At 45.6% G+C, this 17803-nt stretch overlaps 2 protein-coding genes across 2 annotated transcripts; one reads left to right on the plus strand and one right to left on the minus strand.

Moving 5' to 3' along the window:
* The first annotated feature begins 1490 nt into the window (after nucleotides 1–1490).
* Nucleotides 1491–6102, plus strand: LOC142582322 (acetylcholinesterase-1-like). Its single transcript, XM_075691891.1, has 2 exons — nucleotides 1491–3286; nucleotides 5776–6102. The coding sequence occupies exons 1-2, from the start codon at nucleotides 1716–1718 to the stop codon at nucleotides 5921–5923; spliced, it is 1719 nt and encodes a 572-aa protein (XP_075548006.1). The 5' UTR covers nucleotides 1491–1715; the 3' UTR covers nucleotides 5924–6102.
* Nucleotides 6103–10229: 4127 nt separating this feature from the next.
* Nucleotides 10230–17356, minus strand: LOC142581811 (acetylcholinesterase-1-like). Its single transcript, XM_075691261.1, has 2 exons — nucleotides 15639–17356; nucleotides 10230–10706 (listed from the first exon to the last, which is right to left on the minus strand). Exons 1-2 carry the CDS (start codon nucleotides 17354–17356, stop codon nucleotides 10559–10561), a joined length of 1866 nt encoding a protein of 621 aa, XP_075547376.1. The 3' UTR covers nucleotides 10230–10558.
* Nucleotides 17357–17803: the final 447 nt, after the last annotated feature.

Here is a 17803-nt window from a genome sequence, read left to right on the forward strand (position 1 = left end):
AATCAGTGCGTTCGTTGGTACACTCAAACCAATTGAGCGAGGCTCAGTTACATATACCATTTATAAGAATTGTTAGTGCCTGAAACGCCTCAGAAGGCATCTTCACATCACCTCAACATGTTGTCGACAATTAGGAGACAGGCACTCAAGGGCGAAAAAAAAAACTAAAGCGGCTCATCCACGATCTGTTCGCCAGACGCCCCAGAGGAAATCAGCTGTTGCACAGCGATGTGAAATTAACGAGGGAGCACTCAGAGTAGTCCAAAGAACGGGGGTGATTTCCCTTGTTACCGTTATTGCAAGAAGCAGGTGCAAAAACTTCATCAAAGTGCTTCCTTTTTCTCTTATTTTATTGCGTGGTTATCTTTATGCATCATCTGTAACATAGCGCTGATGTCAATGTCATTGGAGATGACACCATAAATAAGCAATAATACTGCATAGAGAGGGGGGGGGGGGAGAGAACTAATGAATGATAGACGGGAATGTTAACCAGGACTGAGTCTAGTTGGCAACCCTGCGCTGGAGGATGGAAAAAGGGGAGAAAAGGTTAAGAGAAGGAGAGTGCAGTGTTGGTGTCACCAACGTAATGAAAGTTATCAGCTAGGTATCCCAGACAACCGCTCAATCCGGTAGCATTCAAAAGTCGCAACAGCGCTTTTGTAGCTTTGTGCACCTCATACCATAATGCATACAAAATGCTGGTATAGTATATACTGCGCTTTGGGGGATTCTCCGTTGTGATCATTTACCTCATATTTATTTATTTGAAGTCAAGACGATGTCGGGACTATTGAGTACTGGGTTCCTACCACATTATGTCATGACTGCAGCAAGTTGAGCAAGGGGTAAAAACAGACCCCTAAGAACACCATGTAGAAAACATTGCTCAGTCTCTGCAAGGGCATCAGATTCACACAAATCGCTCTGTATCTGACTCCGACAAGGGGAACATACGCTTTATATCATTTAACGGAAATGCATCGAAGCGCAATAGCATCTTAGTGAGCTACTGTTTGTGGATTTATCACAGGTGATGTAGCCTAACGAAGTAAATGGTTCTCAGAAGGGCTGATATTTGTGTGCCTGAAACCTACTAAGGATATGCGCAACACTTATCAGTGGAAGCCGCACCTATAAATATTCCTTGTTACCGTGCAGATAAGAAAACTGACAATGTAAATAAGGTTTTACTGAGAAATCTGCCATACCTACTCGATGCGCTTGGCTCGCGATCGGCAAGTTATACGCGGCATGAAACGGAAGCAGTATTTTCTAGCTTCATTCATGCCTCTTCTCAGCCAAGAAAAAATATAAAATGAAGAAGAAAGAGCCATATGAAAGGAGAGGGTGTGCGAACGGTGCGTGATGTCTGTGAACCGTGACGTGACACAGGAAAGAAAACAAATTGTCCTTGGAACCTCAGAGGAAAAGCTTTAAGTGCGATGATGAGCCGCTTCACTATACCGCTTGAAGCCTTCAGGGGGTCTGCTGTCCGCATGATGCCCAATGGCTCCAGCGACGCCAAAGGAAAGGGTGCGCCGCGCGTGCTCGGCTGCTGTACTTTCTTTTTCATTCCCGCCTTGTAGTGCTACAGAGCAACAGCCTTAAAAGGCAGTCAGTCGCTCGTGCGTCCTCTTGCTACGGCTGTTTCCCGCATTACACACCAACAGGATCTTCATAGAGAACCGCCAAAAAAGATCGGTGTGAACGAAATGAACTCAGTTGCCTGCCTCCTCATGGCTCTGGCCATCTTCTGTTCCCTAAACGAAATTTGGTCACTCAACACGCCGACCGTCCACACAGCTTCGGGATTCGTGGCCGGACAACGCTTGCACGTTGAGTATGGAGAAGTTGAAGCGTTCTACGGAATACCATACGCGATGCCACCGATAGGACGGCTGAGATTTCGAAAACCCTTTCCGGTGAAACCCTGGAATGGTGTCTTGAATGCCACTATGAAGACCATGGCATGTTGGCAGACCGACTTCACTCCGCTTCGAAACGTGAGTCTAACTTACCCTGTGGCAACCGAGGACTGCCTTCACGTGAACGTGTGGAGGCCATCCCACATCTGTGACGGAGAACATTGTTGCAGCGGGAGAAACCTTTCCGTGGTCGTCTTCATACACGGAGGCGCGTTTCAGTGGGGAGACGCCGGGCTCTTCATTTATGATCCGGCAAACTTTGTTGCGCTTTCCGATGTCGTGTACGTCACGTTCAACCACCGACTGGGCATCCTAGGCTTTTACCCCGCATCGCCCGACGGCCAACCGGGTAATATCGGTTTCTACGACCAGCTCTCAGCATTGCGCTGGGTGAAAGAGAATATCGCATGTTTCGGAGGCAATCCCGATGACGTCACTCTTATAGGGCACAGCGCGGGAGCCATGAGCGTGGGACTGCACAGTACGTCAGCCATCAGCCGTGGCCTTTTCAAAAGGGCCATCCTTCAAAGTGGCACGCCGATCACATTAATCATCGGCGTGGCCTTTTCGGGTTCACTGCTGTTTCGTGACCATGCCGAAAAGTTGGGCTGTTATGACTCTGAAGTAGAAACTCGAAAGACAGTACCGGAAATCTTGAATTGCCTTCGTCAGCTTGACGCTAAGACAATCTACAGTGCCATCGGTTCTAAATCTATACAAAGCCAACTATTCGTGCCAGACTCGGGAGATGAATTTCTTCCAGCAAACCTTCTCTCTGAAGAAAATTGGAAAAAAATACATGTTGACGAGATGTTTATTGGTACTACGTCTGAGGAAGGGGCCCTATTCATAGACATCATGCGTAACGCTGCCCCGGACTTGGACTCCGCATTGACTGAAGATTACAGAAAGGGAATCGCCTTCGCCCTTTACCTAGTCTTTGAGATTCCTATGGACAGAGCTAACTTGATTGCGGAACATTATTTTGGTGGTCCTGAAGTACAACATGACGAAGAAAACGTGATAAGAACGGTCGGTACTCTACTCGCAGACGTTTTGTTTAACTGCCCCGCACATTTCTTCGCCACAACAGCGGCGAAAGAAGGCGTTGCCACATACATGTATAAGTTCGACCATCGGCCATCATATAGTCTATGGCCTAAGCACTACGGCCCCACGCACGTCGAAGAACTACCATTCACATTTGGTGTCCTACCATTTTTCTCAGATGAAAGCAGGTTTACGCCACCTTTGTCTGAAGAAACAAGGGAATTCGTGAAATCAGTTCGATTCACGCCTGAAGAGCATTTATTCATGCGACAAACTGTTGCTGTTTGGTCTTCATTCATCAAGAAAGGGTGAGTGTGTTTGCTGGTACATAACACAATAGTTCGCCTATCGTAATTCCTTGTAACTACTTCTTTTATTTTTCATTTTCCTGGCAGCGTTCGTTCGTTAGTTTCTTAAAAATTGGGAATGCTCTTATGTTCCTAAAATAGCTACTTCTCGCTACGTCAAACTTTTATTGCTGTGTTCAGACAGTCGTCCACGTTGTGCAGTCTGACTAATATACGTTCCGTGAAGTTTTCCCAGTGAAGGGTGCCCCACAACTTTCCTTGTTACTTTTAAGGTTCTAAATATTTACCATTCCCACTACAACCCAAGCAATAACATGTATGACTCCATCCAACCGACGCGACGGAAGATCATTATACAGATCCACCGTGCATGCTGGAGTCCATGTGAAGCGGTAATTAGGTGCTATGAAACTAAATTCATGTTCATGTTCATTCATGTTCATGTTCATGCAATGTTTTTGCACCGCACAAGGCCCAACTTCAATGTCATGCAATATTTATTTTTGTACGCTACACATGTTCACAAGCTACGTCGAAATGCACACTGCGAGGCGTCGACGAAGATGATGTTCATGAGGATGAAGGCGACGTCTGATATTTGTCGAGGGAAGAATGATGAGGAGAGGTGCATGGAAGGTAGAAGTGCGACACAAAAGACAACGGTAAGGTTGACTATTAACGTGATGGCGTTAAGGGCCCCGTGTCGCGAAAAATCCGGCGTTGGCGTCCAGCGTACGACGTTGCTTCGGCAAAAATAATTCCAAACCGAATTCCGAACCACGCATACCCTACCCCTCTTCTAGTACCAAAGTTGCTCATACCTTGTCTTCCATTCTTTAAGTAGTTATTCCTCGGAATTTTGACAACGGCAGCCCACAAACAAATCTAATGAACAAAAGTCAACCGACAGTGCACATCTTTTATGTTAGCTCTTCTCAGCCTGAAATAATGAAAGTGCGAAACAATAACAGGAGATCGACCCACGCAAGAGGCCACGTTTCTACCAGAAAGCTTGCCTTCGTGCACAGCGTTCGCCGCCAGGGTTTCCCGGTAACCGTTACGGCTAGATAAACCGCACTTGCCAGGAAGCATGAAAAGCAGTCAGGGGTCTTTGAATGCTATCGCGTTCCACTCTCAAAGGCGAAGCTTAAGCGTCCTCCAAATTTTTATTCGCCCGTTTCATTTCCGCGTCTGAAGACTAATGGGAACTGGCACGTGCATATGAGGTTTGGCGCGCACGTTCTCTCGCACGCACCTGCTACGCGATGCCAATTGTCTCGAATAGCTACTTAACGTTGGCACGAGAGAAGTGTGTATGTGACTGCTGCCTATGAATTTGATCGTCGCGCTGTTGTGCTGGGAGAACAAGGATCGGTCCCACCATTGGACATGCGTACGTGCACGAAAGCAAGGCCAATCGACCCCTACGCCAGCTGGCGATCCTTGGCACGGACAGGTTTATATCTACACATTACCGCTAGCTTTTGTGACAGCGTTGGAAACTGCAGCTCGGGGAAAGCATGCGCCTGTTCAAGGTGTGCTGCTCGCAGCAAACTATAACCACGGCCTTAAACTATGTATGACCAATTCATAGTTCGACTTGACACGGCATCGCCTGCGCAAATAGTGGCTTTCGTTTTCCAAGTAATCATTTGTTGGTTTTCTTAGAGCCCCATTGTTTTAAATTCGTGAGTGTTTAGGCAAAGCTTGGTGGAAAGATACTTGTATAGTAACACATTTGTCACGACCAAATGGGCAAAATAATCAACATTTGCCTCATTTTCTTTTTGTTTACTACACAATTACTTATTCACAAAAAGCAGCGTTTCAACGGGTGCTTTGTGCTCCCGGCTACTGAAGACGCTGGTTATTCCTGACCAGAATTCCTCACCTCTAGCAACGACATAGAGAAAATGACTGCGTTAGTTTAATACAACATCTTAAAACGAAGTCTGCATGGCCGGGCCAAGGTTTTTCTTTCTTACATGGTTAGCCTGAAGTAAACGACTAGACCATTGACACGGGAACAACACTATGTCTATGTGTCTATGTCATCATTGTTTGCTTCACACTAAGCATTTTATAAAGAAGTACCAACTAACATATGTGCATGTTCTACCTAAGGACATGGTTGCACGTTCCTCCCTACACTTGCTTCTATAATTATCATATTCATATTGCAGGTGCTCGAACAAAAGGCAATGGAACCATTGGTGGCAACAACAATGGAAAAAAGCTTCATTATACTGCCTTCAAATTTCATTTCATAAGGAACCAATTTTCCATCTGCTGTTTCTTTACTTATATATAATTTCGATATCGAACTGTCAACTAGTGTGTAATCCTCTGAGCTTCATTAATTCTCAACAAACAATTAGCAGTATCATCTAACAAATCAATAATCATTTTCTTTCTTACCTTGCTTTGGAAGCGCTTAACTTGAGAAGCCGAAACTGATAGACTGTCACTTCTTTCGTGTTCTTCTGCAGAAAAATTCCGCTCCCAGCCTCAAATGAAACATGGCCCAAGTACTCAGGCGAACACCCCGAGCTCATCACCATGAAGCCTAACAGTTTCAAGCGAAGGAAGCTCAGCGAACCCTGCAACCTCTTCGAGCCCTTCCTCGTGAAGGAGTGAACGGCTGCGTACGCATTCTAGTCAACGAATACGATGTATCTGTTGAAAAGTGCCAATCTAATAGTTCTTTTTTACGTTTTCTTAGTACTACATAAAGTGGCGAAGTAGGTTTTTAGAAAACTGGGAAACTGCGACGTTATTGTCTTCTATTAGTGCCTAATAAAATGGCGATTTTGTAACCCTCTGTTTATAGATCCACAAAGCAGGTCGCAAGAAGCGTCTGTCCCTCAAGAATGTTTAGCCTTTCAACGTTGGGTCAAATAAAAGCCAAGACTGGCTTTCATTCCACCCAATGTTAGAAGGCTAAGTATTTTTTAGGGACGACCGTTGTTTGGGGCCTGCCTTGCGGATCCAGTCTCCATTTATCAACACATCACATGATCGCTTCTGTCGGGTCCACGACGGCAAGAAGTTCTTTAAGCGACTGGTCGGCTAACCGGAGCCGTCCATGGGGAAAATGACGTCTGCCTTCCTTGAGATTGTGAATGCCGAAGAAGAGGTGGCCCTTTAGCGAGAACACAACCGTCCTCGGCTGCTCGTAGAGTTAAGTGCTCCAGGGGTTCGATAAAAAAAACACCTGTATGCCTTTCAGGTATACGCCAATTTGACAGCGTCCCTTAAAGAAAACACATACAAATTTTACTAAATTTTACACAGACGCCTCTGTTCACGAAAGTAGTACAACTTAGGTGTTTTATGGCGCGTAGCCTGCAGCACAACGTTTTATCCGAACAGATTATACGGCATGTCCAACATATGCAGAAATATTGAGCTAATATGGCGCTAAAGTACATATTACAAAATCTGAATGCTCAAAAGCTGTTATTTTAGTCGACTCCCATGGAGATCCCAGTCGGTTGTTTAGCGCCAATAGTAACACCACTTTTACACAAATTATGCTTAACACGACCCAGTAAATGACCCCTGCGGTAAGAACAGTGATGTTTTAATGGATACTAGAGACCTTTAGCGTGTCCGCTATTGCGGCAAACCGGAGCGGTTTGGGCGGATTACCGGATGGTCGGGGCGTAAACGTGAACGGCCAGGTTGGTGGCGCCAGCTGGTTATGCAAAGCTCGACCACCTAAACACAGAGCCAATTACTATATTCTTCTTAGCTGGGGTGTAAGTTTTCGACAGCGGCGTAATTGTAAACACAATTACGCCGTTGCCGAAAATTTGCACCAGCAGCGAAGCAGAACAAAGTAGGTTGCTGCAATTTTAGTTCTGTCTTTGTCTGATTGAGCTCTACAACACAGGCGACTGCACCGCTCCGGCCACTCACGTTTACGCCCCTGACCATCCGGTAATCCGCCGAAACCACCCCGTTTTGCCGGAATAGCGGACACGCTAAAAGTCTCTACTATCCCACACTGGTCTCTCAAGAAACGAGGCAGCTGATGCTCTGGCGGTGCACGTCAGCGCACACCCGTGACCACCGATGGTAATTGGCGTTAAGGCCACGACGCTAGACTGCTTATACGCGAACCACAGAGATCACATCCAAATGAACGCGTCACCTAGAATCGTATGCTACACCAATCTCTGGCCACGCTTTAACTCGCCGCAGTAGGTCTTCACTGCTCAATTTACGCATTGGATACGTTGATATTGCATATCACCTTCCCCGACAAGGACGTGCGCGGAGCCCCTCGCTCATTGCTTGTGCATGCTGCAGCGAAACGCTTGAACACTTGTTGATACAATGTCCGACACTCCATAGTTGTTGCCATGTGCTGGTATGCGAGTTCCAACAACTTAATTTTGCCCGAACTGCGCTAAAGAAAACTTTTTTTAAAAGGGCGTGCTTCAACTCTATATGAGGCTCACAAAGCTCTACAAGAATTATTGTCGGCTACGGGAGTAGACATGCGTCTGTAATGCTTCTACTGTGCGTGTGAGTGTACGATATGTTGTCGTGTTCACTTCTCTTTTCCCGTCTCTCTCTCTCTCGCCTCCGCAAGTGGCTGGCCATGGTGTTTCTTTTAGGATACAATTGCTAGTCCACTTTTCTTTCTCTTTGTGACGTTTGTATATGTTTGAATGACTAATAAGAACAATATTAATTGGAGCATCACAAGAATGCAAAATGAAAGCAAATACCATGTTAATGTGACCACGAACGTTTTGTCGTTTTCAGGGAATCTAACAAAAACGGCTGATATGGCAGGCCTACCATTAGGTGGGCATTTCTGCGTGACTCCATAGCGCTTTCTTGGGCATATAAAAAAATCCCACATAGCTCAAATGCGCAAAATATTGCCTATTACAAGGTTTGCAGAGGTAAAAAAATATCACCATGTAGTCTATCCGAGTCCGTCGATAACTCGAATAGCTTTGCCAAAAGACAAATGACGCGCCGCCGTAAGGACAGAAAGTAAACAAGATGTAAGGCTTTTCCTCTTACTTTTTCGTGGATATTAATTACCACGATACAAAGGTAGAGCTTCGCTCCTCTTGAATTTTTTTATTTACTTTTAATGACTATTCAGATAGTGGCTCAAATTTGTGGTCTGTTCGAAAAATTTTCGTACAGACCGTCACTACTCGATGCATTGCTGCCATAGTGTGGGTATTCCCACAAAGTGTTACTAAAACTTACTAAGTTTCCCTGTCCATTGTATTGTAGAACAGCATAATGGTTATCTAACTTTGTTGGTCTGTAATTGAGCCTGATTATCGCGCACGTATAGTTAGCTGTTTCGACGTTTTAATGCTCACTAGCATGCAAGCTTTATAACTGAAACTTAACCGTCAAATACAAAAAGGTCTGTCTAATATAATCAGTATGCTGTTATAAATACCCCTCTCTAAGAGCCAATGTTCCTTGCTACTCGTTTCGTAAGCAATTAAGCTTTCTGGACCATTCCCTCTTGCTGAACTGAATACGGACGGCAGATGTTATTGTAATTTTGCGTAACTTCTTGAACACTTACGAAGTAGTGGAATATTGTTTGGGTGGAAAAAAAAGACAACGTAGTCGACGGTGAAGACGACGATGTGACAACAGCCTCTCGGGATTCTGGGCTGCTGTTTATATACGCATCGTCTAAATACATCGTGTAAATAGTTTTATACCCGTGACAATATTACTGAAAACCCGCTCCAAGCGAGATATTAAATACATATATTTACCGTAGCTTCTTTTTTTGAAAAGAGTTCAAAGCCAGTGCTATAGTTTGTTCATAGATAAACAAATGTGCTGAAATGCTAACTTGACACCAAATGCTTTCCTGTACTCTTCCGTATATCAGCAACGACTGAGTGATTTCAAACTAGAAACTACAACTTTTTGCCTCGTGAATTTTGTTAAATCTTGTAACCGTTTTAGTAACATCCTCAGAAACTCTGAATTCACGTACATATACAATACCCTTTTATTGCATGTATGTAGCACGCTTGTACGGCTCTGTTGTGTGCTTTCTACACGGAGGCTCGAGCTTTCTTTAAGCGAATTGTTTCGTTTTTCACCCAAGATTTCCCACATCAGCACGATGTGAACAAACTGAACTGAATTGAATAGCGGCCTACTTATTAATGTGGAATAAGCACACAGAGGTAGTCGAATTAATTAATCCGCATGATACTTCAGTTGGCTCGACCGATACTCTCACCTGAAACTCCAACTTCCCCCCCCCCATTTCCTATCCCCGTTTTTTAGACCGAGTCCTTGAACAACCCCACGACAGGACTCATTACCCTAAATCCCAACTTCCGCAAACTGTTGGCTTCATTACCCTCCTGTCTATTTTTACTTCTTCTCTCCTTGTATCATCTTTTATTCTTTTTACCACTTTGCCCAGCACAAGGTAGCCAAAAGAATTCGCTCGTGGGCTATTTCATACATTCTTTTCAGTATTAAGTTTGTCCGGTGCAAAATAAACTAGACATTAAGGAACAAGAACGAAATAAACAGTGCCTGTCTACATTGTTCTGCCTTCCTTACGTCCCGTCTATTTTGCGCTCCACAAACTTAGCACCGAAACAAGATATCCATGCGGAATTTACAAATGGCTAACCTCCCTGTCTTTCCCACACTCTTTCTGCTTCTCGGTGTGCCCTTTAGTTCACTTGGATTTGTACAGCTAAAATTAAACTTAATGAATATGTAGAAGCTGTAGTCAAAGTCACGATGTTTTCATCCATTGCAATATTTTTTGCATGTACCGTTTGTTTAAACTGCACATGCCGGTGGATCACACGCAATAGTGTCAGTAAACCAGAAAAAACACGGCGTGACTGCAGCATTAGCAATGTTATTCGAAGACAAAAATAGGAGACAAAGAAGCATGTCAATATATTTTTTTTTTTTGCTTTAGATCCGTACATGGTAGGATCTCAGATGCAAAGGTGAAAGTAATCAAATATTCACTATCAGCACTAGACAAGAAGGATGTACCACCATGAGCATGTTTTGAATACGTATGCGACTATGTACAAAGGCATGGGAAAGAAAATCAGGTCGATGGCGGCTTTCCTAACTCGTGTCTTAAGATCTATACATATTTGATGTCGAGCTGTAAGTTTTCTTCGACGACAACCGAAGCACTGAAACGATAAAACGCCGCCCGAGACGGGGCAGAGTTAGTCCATTTCTGTCGCGCGCGTAGCACTAAACAACAATGAACCCTCTGTCTCAGGGTTTCAGGTAACTTTTCCAGAAATTGCAGCTCTTCTCGTTAGGCCCTCGCCCGTAAGTATATCTCTTGGGATTGAGTTCCATATAGACTTGGTTCTTTGCGGTGAATTCTGGCCACGGCTTGCTGGCAACATCAGGTACTTTCCTGCATAAGAACGAAGAAGCGGAATTAGGGGGCGGGAAAGAGAGAGAGAGAATGAAGAGGAAAGGCAGGGAGGTTAACCAGATATGAGTCTCCGGTTTGCTACCCTACACTGGGGATGGGGGATAGGGGTTAGAAAGATGACAGAGAGCAAAACGCAAAAAAAAAAAACGCACGCGCACACATGGAGACACACGCACAAAAGGCGTTCCAGTTAAAGTCGTTCACACAGGCCGGTAGATCGCAAGAAGCGCAAAAGCGCTTGCACGGCCTTCTTCTGTGACGGTAGGTCCTTTCGATGTTGCAGAATTCTTTTTTCGGATAGCGGTTGGTCGTCCAGTTGGTCAAGTTCGTGGCTAAGGCATGCCCTCTGTGGACTGTACTGCGGGCAGGCGCACAAAATATGGCCAAAATGTCAGTACGGTACACATGCAAGCTCCATAGTGTGGAGAGAGCCAATTTTATTTGAAGAAATGCAGAGTGGTCGGCTTGAGCTAGCGTGCTGTAGTCTACTATTCAGCACAGGGGGAGGGGGAACAGGGACATAACGGCTGGATGAGGGACGATGATAAAACAAGGTCCTTCGTTGAGCCTATTTCTGAAATTTTAATTAGGTTTGTGACCCCAGCCAAGCTTTGGATGCCGGCTGATATTTATAAATGACTTTTTTTCGATTTTGTTGATCATGCTGATCTTGCCTTCGCAGTTGTTCATCCTTCATACTGTGCACTGCGCAATAAGCGCACGGACGAGAAGGGACGGCATGAGCGCTCGTGTCCTTTGCATTCGTGTCATTCCGTGCCTTGCCTTTTGGGCACTGCGCATTTATTGCGCAATTCATCGTATAAATCGGTACCAACTCGCCCAGTTTTCAGTTCTTCTGAAGGCCAGCTTGCCGATTACAATGTCCGGCCAGATTGCCGCCATGGGCCGTCTTCCAGTGACCTCTCCCTTCTTGCTACGCACGCGTATGGCCGGACGGAGGTTTTCTCAGGGAACATAACACTCCCACCACACCGGGGAAACTTGCAACACTCTGCATTCTGAACATCCGACATAACGCACGCATGGTATATATCTCGAACAGTCAAATACAAAGTAAAGAAGCGACATTGCACGTCGTATATAGCCTTTCAGAAATTTTAGATACGTGAAAGAGGCGATATTATAGAGTTGTAGCTCAGCTGGTTTACGGGCCAGCGGGCTCAGCGGGCGAGCGGAGACGGCATCGCAGCGTCGCACGAATGAAAGAGCGGAGTAAAGCGAAGCGCTTCGCTGCGCCGCCTATCGAACAAGGTTCTTTCCACTTATTGTGAAAAGATCAATACGCTCGCTTCAGGTTCTCGATCGCGGTCATCCACTTCAAATCGTCGCCATACGGCCTCGTTGCTGAAGCCTCTCGCAGGACACGCCGGCCTTCTTCAGTGATGAAACACTTCCGAGGCTTTTTTCGCCTGCAGACGAGCCAGCGCCGCGTTTGAAGACGACGCCGACGACATGCCGCTGTTCGTGCTGATGGTCGCCATGTTTGGTTCGCAAAAAGGCTGGTCCACTGCGTGCGTTCCGCCGGGGAGACGAGACCAGCGAGCGAGCGGCACGCTGTTTAAACACGCAGGCCGCCCCAACACATGCGCAGTGGCCTTTCCGCTGGTCCGCTGGGCCCGGTAGCCCGTAAGCCTACTGGGCTATAATCCTCTAGTAAATGATTTAGATTCCGGAATTAGCATGGTCGTTTTTGCCTAAGCTGTTTAGTTTCGTTTCTAAAAAACTTGTACGGGTTGTGTGGGTTTCGAGAAACTTTTACATTGCATAGACAGCGACTTCCATTTTCCTCTCAAACATGGCAGAAACATAAAATAAAACCCACTATAGAGCAGAATTCATGGAGAAAACAGACCCTGGCTTAGCACTTATAAAAAAGCTATCCATATTTCTATGCGCACAGTGTAAATAAAATTTTGCTTGTAAGACTGTTTCGTGTGTTTGTGACGCACTCTTACAAGCCTCAGAACGCATGCTTTACCTGAAGGAACAGCCTTAGTTAAAGTGTAATTGGCAACGTTATGGCCTTAAAAACATCAATTTCTCGCGGGTACAATCTCAAAATTACGCCCTTCAAGCAGAATAATACGCAATTTAACAAAGAGGCCCGTTAACATTCACGGAATAAATATACAGATACGGTGACCTCTTTGCCTTTTCTGTAGATAAGTTACCTATTCCCCGGTTAAATACTCACTAGACAAATTAAATAAGAGGCAATAACACTTTTCCACCAAATTTGTCTTCTATAGCCGAACATGAACTCGTAACAGTCAATATAAGCAATCAACCATTTATTATCAGGCAAAAGTATTAATGACGCGCACCTAAATATCACTTTGTTATTTTTCATTCTATGATGTGTACCATCCGTTTCGTGTAAGAAATATGTGTCTGTTGTGATTTACAGGTGCAGAAGCCCTTGTCAGGCCTATAGAGCGCCTTTCGCTTAGTACCTCCTTTTTCTATATGTATGCAAGAAAGAAAGATGCTATTACTACTACTACTACTACTACTACTACTACTAGATCGCGTATGAAAATTGGCTGCATTTATAAAACTTTATCCCAGTTCTAGACACGCCGTAGGAGTTGACCAATCGGTGTCCATAGGCATACTGTGGAGGACACCTGTCAGAACGGGAAGAGCCTGTAGGTTTCGCGTAACTACTTCGTCACCTGTAGAAATTTGTGAAATTTATTGGGCATGCGTTCATGTGCTATTGAAGAACATACATTTGTTAATTCAGCGTAATCTCAAAACAGCAATTGGCAGAAATAATTCTGTAAGGCCGTCGTCGGTATTACTGCACTGCTTAAATCAATCTTCCCTGAAATTTTACACCCTTAGCAGGCGTAACCTGCGAAATATTCCCTTCGTACAGCTTCAAAGGCCTTAAGGATGCAATAGGGGGGGTTTTTTTGCCAAAGTGACACCCTAGTTTTAAAAACTGCGATAGAAGGCGTGGGTCAAGGTCCGTTTGCACGGCGTTCTAATCTTAAGGGCGTGCAAATCAGTGACGGCTTCCGCTGCTCCGAAGTTTGCAAATAATGAAGCGTTACTTTCACTTCCCGACAAATAATTGTGTGATTCTGAAGCTCCGCATTCTACCATGCAGGAACACCTGGCCGCATTTAGCATGCAAATATTCATGAAACGCTACTATCATTCAACCATCACTCAATTGAGCTAATATGGCGGTAGGCCATACCGGACTTTGAAGACACATGCTAAACACCGACGAACACCCACCGCGGCTGCTTAGTGGCTGTGATGCGCTGCTCAACTCGAAGTCTTGGATTCGATAACCACCCCAGCGGCCGGATTTTGATGAAGGCGAAATGCAAAAAAAAAAATTAGGTTTAGGCGCAAGTTAAAGAAACCCAGATGGTCAACGTTAATCCGGCGTCCCCCATAGTAGTTTTGACATGTAAACTCCCAGAATGTGTTTTAACACGTGCAAACAACAGTGTCAATGTTCGTAGCACAAACATATGTACATAAGAAAAGGCTTCCGTCCACAGGCAACGTAATATCTGGTCTTAGACGAGTACATTGAGACAGTAATTATTCAGCACTTGAACACGCGCTGTTACCGTCCCAATTTGTAGAAAATATAATTCCACCGTAACAAAATTTTCACGTTCCAATATGCACCTAACTCACGGCGTGTAAACAACTCATGTGCAAGAATTTTGGACATGTATTATATGCCCTCGAAATTTACACCACATAGACTCCTGCAATCTGCGCGCGTGCATGAGTGCGGGCGTCAATGTCTTCGTTCGTGCTGCTCGGCCTATAGCTGTTGTGCATTAATGTCGACACCATTGTACAGCAGCACATTCTTATATATTTTCTCTCAGAAAAATTGTGATGGGAAATACTGCAACCTTATGCCAATGGGTTTTGCATTAATCTGAAGCGTTCGTTATTGTTTCGTGTAAAAGCGACGAGGAGGAAGGGACGTCTAGCCCTGCAGAGAAATGCTCGCAATTTCTGCGCCCAAGCATACCCTTGTAACGACCGCAGAGTGCATGAGCGAGGCACAATTTGTGGCTTACGTCCTTCAAACAGAAACGTTCTTTTCGTGTTCATTCTTGAATGCAAATACGTACGCTGGGCCTTACAGACTAAGCGTCCTCTTGTATTTTGCCTGATCTTTATAGATACAATGCGGGAAATCTAAATGTTTTACCGTTACTAAATAAAGCACCAACGTTTCCTCGCTTCAAGCCAGAAAAGGCAGCCAACGCTCACCCGGAATGCTTAGAATAGAATGAGCTTCGGAGTGCGGAAGCAACGTGCGCATTACGGAAAACGGCAGTGTTTTGCCTGAGATGAAGTCCAGCGCTCGCTTTCCTATTGCTTTCCTTAAAGGCACACTAAAGAGAAAAATTATTTCTTTTGTTTCTATCACTAAACTACACTTCTAGAATACCGAAACACCACTCTTGCCACGATAACACGCCTGGTGTGCCAGAAAAAGCGCAACAACAAGAGACGGGGGGTGACGACACCTCCTTGAAGTTCCCGCACCAGCTCGCTGTGATGTCATGGATTTCGACAGCGTCTTCTATAGGGCTTAGTTATTTCTTCAGCGGTAAAAGATCGACAACATTCTGTCGAAGTGCTCTAACTCTTAATGGATCCATACCGACACTTTGAAATCTCAATTTCGCTGCCATTGTCGCTATATATGTCAGGTGCGCAAGGAAAGGAAGAAACAAAGGAAAAGTAACTGCATTTGACGTTTCTTGCACCCACGGGTCCTTTACAGCTTCAGTGAACGCTACCAGAACACTATTTTCCTCGCGACTACGCTGTCCATTGCAAGATACAGATCAATATATTCTGAATGCGAAAGATGATCGGTAAGGAGTGACAGCTTACCCAGTTTTCGCGAAGGTAGTCCAAGTTTCAATCATAAGCTTGGACAACTCCCTCTCCTGGTCAGTGGCAATCGTAGGACTGCTGAAGGGAAGTCCCATCACGAAGAACACCTCATCTCCGTGTGTCGGCCCCACCCAACCGGGCCACGTGCTGAATGACGGCCGGTGCGTGAAGTAGTAGTAGTGGACCTTGTTGCCCATAGATGCGAAGCTCTCAGCAAAATACTTGGTCGGGCAAATGATCGCGAAGTCTCCTACCGCCTCCGCAGCCTTCTGAAGTGCTTTGATGTTCTCGCGCTCGCCAATGTGACTAAGGTAATAGTGCCGGATGGGAGAGACATTCTTTCGCAGAAGCATTTGTAGACTGTAGGAAACATAGAGATCCACCTCGTATTTGGTGATCTTGTGGGCCTGCTCGAGATCTAAAGATCTGCCGAAGAGATAGAAGACGAAGTAGCTGCCTTCGTCCAGATTGTTACCGATAAGCAAATCTGCTTTGTGGAACTTCTTCTGCTCCATCATCAAATACGGATCGTCTGGAATTATGTCGTCGCCGAAAACGGGGAAAAACGTCAGTGCGTGCACTCCAAATATCGTGTTCGACATAATAAGAAGTTCCTTGCCATCGATTTTGCGCAAGCACTCGACCATTTCAGCCATGTGTGACTCAATGGTCATATCGTTACTCGCGCAGGACAGTGCTCGAGCCAGCTTCTCCACCTTGTGTGGGCCTTCTCTCGTGTTGTCTGCAATACGGAAGTAAGGGCTGCCGCTCTCCATGATGATCCTGTTGAACAGGCCCTTGCTGAGGGGTGAAACGAGGTGCAGGCCGATGGAGATGGCGCCCGCGCTCTGACCCACCAGCGTCACGTCGTCGGGATCGCCACCAAAGTTGCGAATGTTCTGCTTGACCCACTTCATGGCCAAGAGCTGGTCGTGAAGACCGGCGTTTCCAGAGGAGTGCAGCGTGCCGCTGTGGAAAAAGCCCATGGGGCCGACGCGGTAGTTCATACTGACCATGACAACGTCACCGCGTGCCACGAATTCCTTACCATCGTACCAGTCCCAGCCGCTGCTTCCGAAGCTGAACGTTCCTCCATAAATATATACGATTACCGTCTTTGGAACACAGCTGCTGGGCCTTCCTAGGACGCACTCCCGCGAAGGCGTCCATACGTTCAAGTAGAGGCAGTCTTCAGTCGAGTTAGCGGTGGCGATCGTCACGTTGCTGTTTATATAAAAGTCCGTTTGCAAACAAGGAAACGGCTTCTTCGTTGCCTGATAAACGCTGGTCCAGGGCTTGATAGGAACGGGATTACGAAACCTGAGCGGACCCAGAGGTGGTTCGGCGAAAGGTATGCCAACGAACTGGTAGAGACTCTTGTTGGCAGCGTACACCCTTTGACCCTGCACTGGGCCGGAATTGGTCTCAACGATGGGACTTTCCTCCGTCGAGATAGGTTGTGAAGTTGTCGTCGAAACGGGCTGCATATGGTCAGGCGGCACGACCAGTGACAGCTGATCCTTACCCGTGGACGCCGGCTGGGCTGTGGTTGGCGCGCCGCCTTCAAGAGGACTAGTCACGTTGAATGGCTGCGGGAGGTAGATTTTCTCGTCGGTGTCCTGTATGGGGTCACCTGGCTGGAATATGTAGCATCTCCCGTGAGCAGTCCGAAGCGCATATCCGTATAGGAGCAGAACTACGACTCTTGAATACATTATTCCTCCTTTATTTAGAACAGCTTCTGAAAGAGAAAGATAAAAATGCACATTGACATTAGGCATCTGGCTAGCGGAGTAATGACGAGATGAATCGTGGGAGGAGTGAGCCTTTGTTCACTTTGTCCGGCTTTCCACAACTATAAGAAACACGGAATAGCCGAGTAGCTAATAGGGTCAATAACAAAACCACGAAGTAAAGGAAACATTTTTTAGGTGATATTACAATACAAAGAGCAAGTTAAGGACCTCTTTTTGGGGGGTAATTATTAATTGCATGCGAAGCTTTCTAATTGCCTATGTAGAGTGTCCAGCTATGCAAGCTGACCAAGTCATTTGCCTTGGGCTTGATTAAAGCATTTGAGGAACTGAAAAGTTCTATAGCTCATCTGTATTCTACACAAAACCCTGGACACGCAGAATTTGGTAGCTTATGCTTGTTGGCGG

This window comes from Dermacentor variabilis, chromosome 5, assembly GCF_050947875.1.
Source record: "Dermacentor variabilis isolate Ectoservices chromosome 5, ASM5094787v1, whole genome shotgun sequence".
Taxonomy (NCBI): Eukaryota; Metazoa; Arthropoda; class Arachnida; order Ixodida; family Ixodidae; genus Dermacentor; species Dermacentor variabilis.

What these genes read in the sequence shown, in the direction of transcription:
- LOC142582322 (XM_075691891.1), top strand. Translation starts at nt 1,716, where the DNA reads ATGAACTCAGTTGCCTGCCTCCTCATGGCTCTGGCCATCTTCTGTTCC. An exon ending in TCTTCATTCATCAAGAAAGG is followed by an intron (nt 3,287 to 5,775) that starts GTGAGTGTGTTT and finishes GTTCTTCTGCAG; the next exon opens with AAAAATTCCGCTCCCAGCCT.
- LOC142581811 (XM_075691261.1), bottom strand. Translation starts at nt 17,356, where the DNA reads ATGTATTCAAGAGTCGTAGTTCTGCTCCTATACGGATATGCGCTTCGG. An exon ending in ACTACCTTCGCGAAAACTGG is followed by an intron (nt 10,707 to 15,638) that starts GTAAGCTGTCAC and finishes GTTCTTATGCAG; the next exon opens with GAAAGTACCTGATGTTGCCA.